At 42.0% G+C, this 5,340-nt stretch overlaps 1 protein-coding gene across 1 annotated transcript in view; it reads left to right on the top strand.

Moving 5' to 3' along the window:
- Nucleotides 1-5,340, top strand: part of LOC101857928 (ATP-dependent translocase ABCB1) — a 37,849-nt gene that overhangs the window by 22,112 nt on the left and 10,397 nt on the right. The window contains exons 12-15 of the mRNA XM_013091374.2: nt 586-669; nt 1,393-1,596; nt 3,318-3,559; nt 4,877-5,039. Coding sequence (XP_012946828.2) covers nt 586-669; nt 1,393-1,596; nt 3,318-3,559; nt 4,877-5,039 — 693 coding nt within the window. The remainder of the gene's footprint in view (nt 1-585; nt 670-1,392; nt 1,597-3,317; nt 3,560-4,876; nt 5,040-5,340) is intronic.

Genomic DNA, 5,340 nt, shown 5'->3' with positions numbered 1-5,340 from the left:
TCTCTCTCTTTCCATGCTTAAAATAACTTATAAAACTTATAAATGCTATTCGCAAATGAACTCATGGCTATCCTAAAATGACCCTAAAAAAAGGAGACTACGGATGTGTGTACTATGTCAAGAAAGTTTGGAATTGAGCGCTAAATTGTTCTTTTACCTGATAGTGATTGCCTTCAAACACTCGAATTATCTCTCCTGACACAAAAAAGTAATAAATGGAAACGAGATGCTCCCATTCTCTAGCACAGTTGGCAGCGTCTTGTCACCCTGTGCCATGAAACACTCTCTCGCCGCCCACTGCAAACGGAAATTAGGAGAGAAAAACGCAATGGGAGAAAAAGTGTGTGTGTGTGTGTGTGTGTGTGTGTGATGATGATGATGATGATGATGATGATGATGATGATGATGATGATGATGATGATGATGATGGCGATATGTATTTATTAGCCTGTTTGTATGTTGAATTGTTGATTTATTTGTGAGTTGGTTTGTTACTGTTTAAGGCTAAGAGTTGTACAAAGGACCTTGCTTAATTATGGCAGTTTTGATTTAAAAGTATCATAATATAAACGTTTCATTTTACAGGACATGACGTGGTTTGATCACCCCAAGAATAACACCGGTGCCCTAACCTCTCGACTTGCTATTGATGCCGCGCGTATTCAAGGGGTGAGTCAGTCTTTGTGTGTAGTATTCAGAATCCAAGGGGCTTTTTAGTTAGCGGAAAGTATTTAAAAGCGATACACGTCAATTAAAAGTAAACAAGCAGCAAACTCATAAATAACATTCAGAAGTTTGAATCTGGGCATCGGAAAGTATGCGAAGATTAAGGGAGCACCGCTGTCCAATTTCTACTCTTTTGAGGGGGTTCTGCCACTTGGATCTTGTTGTGGGCCTTGGCTATCTATTATTAAAAATATCGTAGCAAAAAGAAGAAACAACTGCAGAAGTCTAGAGATGTGGCCATTTTTAAACAGGTGGTAAGGGGAAACAGAAGTCTTAACATGCAAACTTAAAATGTTCTGTTTCATTAAAAGTGAACATCTGTGGTTCTTCCCCCTTAGTCTGCGCACATTAGCTTTAACGTGATGTTTGTTTTGAAAAACGATATATTTTAGAATATTACCACACGTGATTGCTGACACAGAAACATTGAGAGGTTAGAGGTTTCCGTGGTGTTTTCAGTGCTCCAAAAGGACAAACTCAGGTGGCCAGAACTCCCTGGCAGTTTAGAAACTCCAACTGGTTGTAGTTGTAATAGACATTGCTCCATCAGTGGAGATATTCGTAAGCTTACAACTATCATTTACATGTATTTATTAAATGACAACTGCGTTTATGAATGTTTTGTATCCATGAAGTTACTTTTTTTCCCCTGTCTCTTTTTGCCAGGTTACGGGTACGCAAATGGGCTTTTTGCTGATGGCTGTCTCAAGTCTTAGCATCGGCGTGGTGGCTGCTATCCTATACAGCTGGCGTCTAACTTTAGCCACTCTGCTCATCCTCCCAGCGCTTATGGGCGCTGGCTTTGTGAATATGAAGAGGGTAGCAGGTGCCTCTTTGGAAATCAAGGAGGCTTTGCTAGATGCAGGAAAGGTAATGAGGACCAGGTTCAGTAGGGGGTAAAGCAGATTTATCGTCAAAATAATAGCCATCTAGAACTGGGGGAAAGTAAAACAGGCGGATTTAAACAAAAAAAGAACCATAAAGAAGTAAAGGTAGAAAGACCTACTTTCTCTATGTAGCATTCCTTTGGAAGCGTGACTCTCTAAAAGCTCCTTTGGCAACTGGGGGGTTTTCAGCGCTAGGTGTCCTGTCTCGGAGATACTACAATAGTTGTTCTGCGTAGGCATGATGCACGCATAAGCTTATTGTTTTGTGTCACCCTGCCACGTTTTCCTTGAATGCATCCTTTTCCTAATTGCTTTTCTATGTTAACATAATATTGTATTTTCTTTATTCTTAAAATTATCAAGTGATTCGCGTTTTGCATTTAGTTTCTTTCATAATTTAGACGTTTGTTCTCTTTAAATGTATGAGATCTTTAGTACTATCCATTCAGAGCTATTGTGTTAATATGAGTATAGCAGATTATACTTGTCCGACAACGCAAATTTGTACGACTGCCAGCATGACCTAAATTTTTTAAGTGGCGTCAGTTCGATTTCATCAGATTCAAGATGCGCCATGAACTGGTGCAATAGTAGTCGCTCGCTAGAAATAGAAATACCACAGCTTAACTAAATTTAGCTCGCAGTAAAGTTAGGTGCTGTTATTCTTCATTCAATAATTAGCCTAACCAACATCAGTGGATATAAGTATAAGTTAAGTAAATTCCTACCCCCCGCCCCCCCCCCCCCCCCCTCTCTCTCTCTCTCTCTCTCTCTCTCTCTCTCTCTCTCTCTGTGTGTCTCTCTCTTTCTCCCTGTCTCTCTCTTTCCATGCTTAAAATAACTTATAAAACTTATAAATGCTATTCGCAAATGAACTCATGGCTATCCTAAAATGACCCTAAAAAAAGGAGACTACGGATGTGTGTACTATGTCAAGAAAGTTTGGAATTGAGCGCTAAATTGTTCTTTTACCTGATAGTGATTGCCTTCAAACACTCGAATTATCTCTCCTGACACAAAAAAGTAATAAATGGAAACGAGATGCTCCCATTCTCTAGCACAGTTGGCAGCGTCTTGTCACCCTGTGCCATGAAACACTCTCTCGCCGCCCACTGCAAACGGAAATTAGGAGAGAAAAACGCAATGGGAGAAAAAGTGTGTGTGTGTGTGTGTGTGTGTGTGTGTGTGTGTGTGTGTGTGTGTGTGTGTGTGTGTGTGTGTGTGTGTGTGTGTGTGTGTGTGTGTGTGTGGAAGGGGGGGGGGGGGGGGGCTGAATGAGCGTTGCGGAAGCGTATTGACAATGTTAAGCCTATGTTACTCTGAGCAAAAATGTTTTTAAAAGGAACATGGGGAGAGTCAGCGGGAAACTGTCCGAAATTTCTTCATGATATAATAATAATAACCAGTTCTGCTGGAATCCTTTTCATCGTCGCAAAGCAAAGAAGTAAGAAGGGGGGAAAGCGGCAATTCCAAAACCTCTGTGTGCGTGTGTGTGTGTGTGTGTGTGTGTGTGTATGTATGTATGTGTGTGTGTGTGAGAGAGAGGGAGAGAGAGAGAGAGTGTGTGTGTGTGTGTGTGTGTGTGTGTGTGTGTGTATGTGTGTGTGTGTGTGTGTGTTTAACAGCTGTGTGTTTTACAAAACTGCCGTAGACAGACAATCAGACAGACAGACAGACAGATATTGTTTTTCGTTGTTTTCTCAGGCTGCAGTAGAAGCAACAGAGAATGTTCGCACAGTTGTTGCCCTCTCAAGGGAAAGTACTTTTATCGACATTGTGTCAGACAAGTTGTCAGTGGTGAAAGAGTCTTCCGTGAACGGCGCTTTTAATGTTGGCTTCATGATGGGAGTTTCACAGGCCGCCAACTTCATGTTCCCTGCAGTGATCTTCGGCTACGGCGCCTATCTCGTGGAGGAAGGTGTTATCGACACTGATGACATCATGATGTAAGAATTCATATTTGTGTTTGATAACTCCTCGGCGCTCAAACGAAAAGTAAAATAAGGAGATCAGTTTAATAATAACTGGACACATTTTCTTTTTCACAACAGTTAAGTGATGATCTGCAGAACAATCCCGGTTGATTTATTACGAAAAGGAATCTCAAAATATCGAAAATAACCATTTTGCGCGTTTTGCGCATGTAACAAAATGAGAGATGACAGATACTTGTCTTTCCTCGGTTCGCTTCAGAACGTTCATGTACATTATATTAGTATGGTGAGTCCTCGCAATATGAAATCCTCACGGGCGCCCGCCAGCCTTTCGATCATCGGCCTGATATCTGACGATGCCAGATATTTTGCCGAGGTGGTGCACTTCCTTTGACTTTTCTCCAAGCGATTAAAATTTTTTATTGATATCATTGTCATAATCAGCTCAGATCAGGAGCAAATTGGTAACAAGTTAAGAGTGAAAAACAGGCTGAACTCGCAGAGATGTTCAAAGGTCCTGGGTTCGAATCCGGGTAGCGATCGAAAAATGTTCTGTTCTAAAATTGCCTCCTTTCACCTCCTTTCTTGCTCTCTAGCAATGTTCTGTCGTCTGCTTTCGTCTCCACTTTCTGCCCCCATCCCTTCACTCCCTTTGCCATCTCCTCTGGGCTCCTGACTCTTTCTGCAGCTCTTCTACTGCTACTCACTGGCTCCTTCTTACTCTGTCTTTCGGTTACACCCCTGATCTTCTGGTTGGAAAGATCTACACTTAGCCTTATCGGACAAGGGCGAAAAATCTCGGAGGGCCCGTTTGCAAGTTGCGCACGTTAAAGATCCCTTGTTGGTCTAAAATCGATAAGAGTAGGCTTCGGCGGCCACCCCGGGCAAAATTCAAAATTTCCTATCAACTGAAAAAATGTAATGTGTCCCGCGCGCTCATATGACCTTATGCAATTGCGAGCGCCGTAAAGCACTTACCAAAAAAAATATTTAAAAATCAGAGACATATGTGGGAAAGAGATTATCAAGCAGCCACCAAGTCCAAGTGAGTACTGCGCGTCTTGTACGTCTACTTCTGGTGGCCAATTCACTGGTGGTGCAGCAGTGCAAATTTATAATAGTTTAATAAGGACTGCACGACTCAGAAAGGTGTAAATGTTATGTTTATATATTTAGGCGTAGCTTTTTTGTACATTGGCAAAACCTGGCTGCAAAGCAGGCTCGTGGTACATGTACAACGGGGGGACAGTCCAGTGAGGATTGGCTGTGACTGTGTGTATGTAGATGTATGAATGTACATCGTGATGTACGTGTCATGTCATCTCCCAGGGTGTTTTCGATACTGTTCTTCTGTGGCACACTCCTCGGTTCTGCTTCTGCACTGATGCCGGACATGGGCAAAGCAAAAGCTGCGGCAAAGAGAGTCATTTCCCTGCTTGATCAAGTCCCAGAAATTGATTCATTGTCCTCATCAAGAGAGCATCAAGATTCGGTAAGAGTTTGATATAATATGCATACTTGTCCGCTTTTATCTCCACTTAATCTTGGAGAATTATTTTGTATTTAGTAAGGTTTTACAGCGCTCACAACTGCATAAGGTCATATGAGCGCCAAGGGGTGGATGTCAACAGAGAAGTCCAAACAGGGAATCAGGCTTACTCTGTTCACCTCTCTAGCCTCAACAGAAGTCTGCATCGACTCTCAAGGTACCCCGGAAATAACAATTCAAAAGAGATTGACAAACATACAAAAGAAGTAGAGGGAAAATGACGATAGTAAAGATGATGGGGGGG

Source organism: Aplysia californica, unplaced genomic scaffold (assembly GCF_000002075.1).
Source record: "Aplysia californica isolate F4 #8 unplaced genomic scaffold, AplCal3.0 scaffold00035, whole genome shotgun sequence".
Classification (NCBI taxonomy): domain Eukaryota; kingdom Metazoa; phylum Mollusca; class Gastropoda; order Aplysiida; family Aplysiidae; genus Aplysia; species Aplysia californica.
Note: the sequence above shows the minus strand (reverse complement) of the source record. Positions and strands in the feature narration are given on the sequence as shown.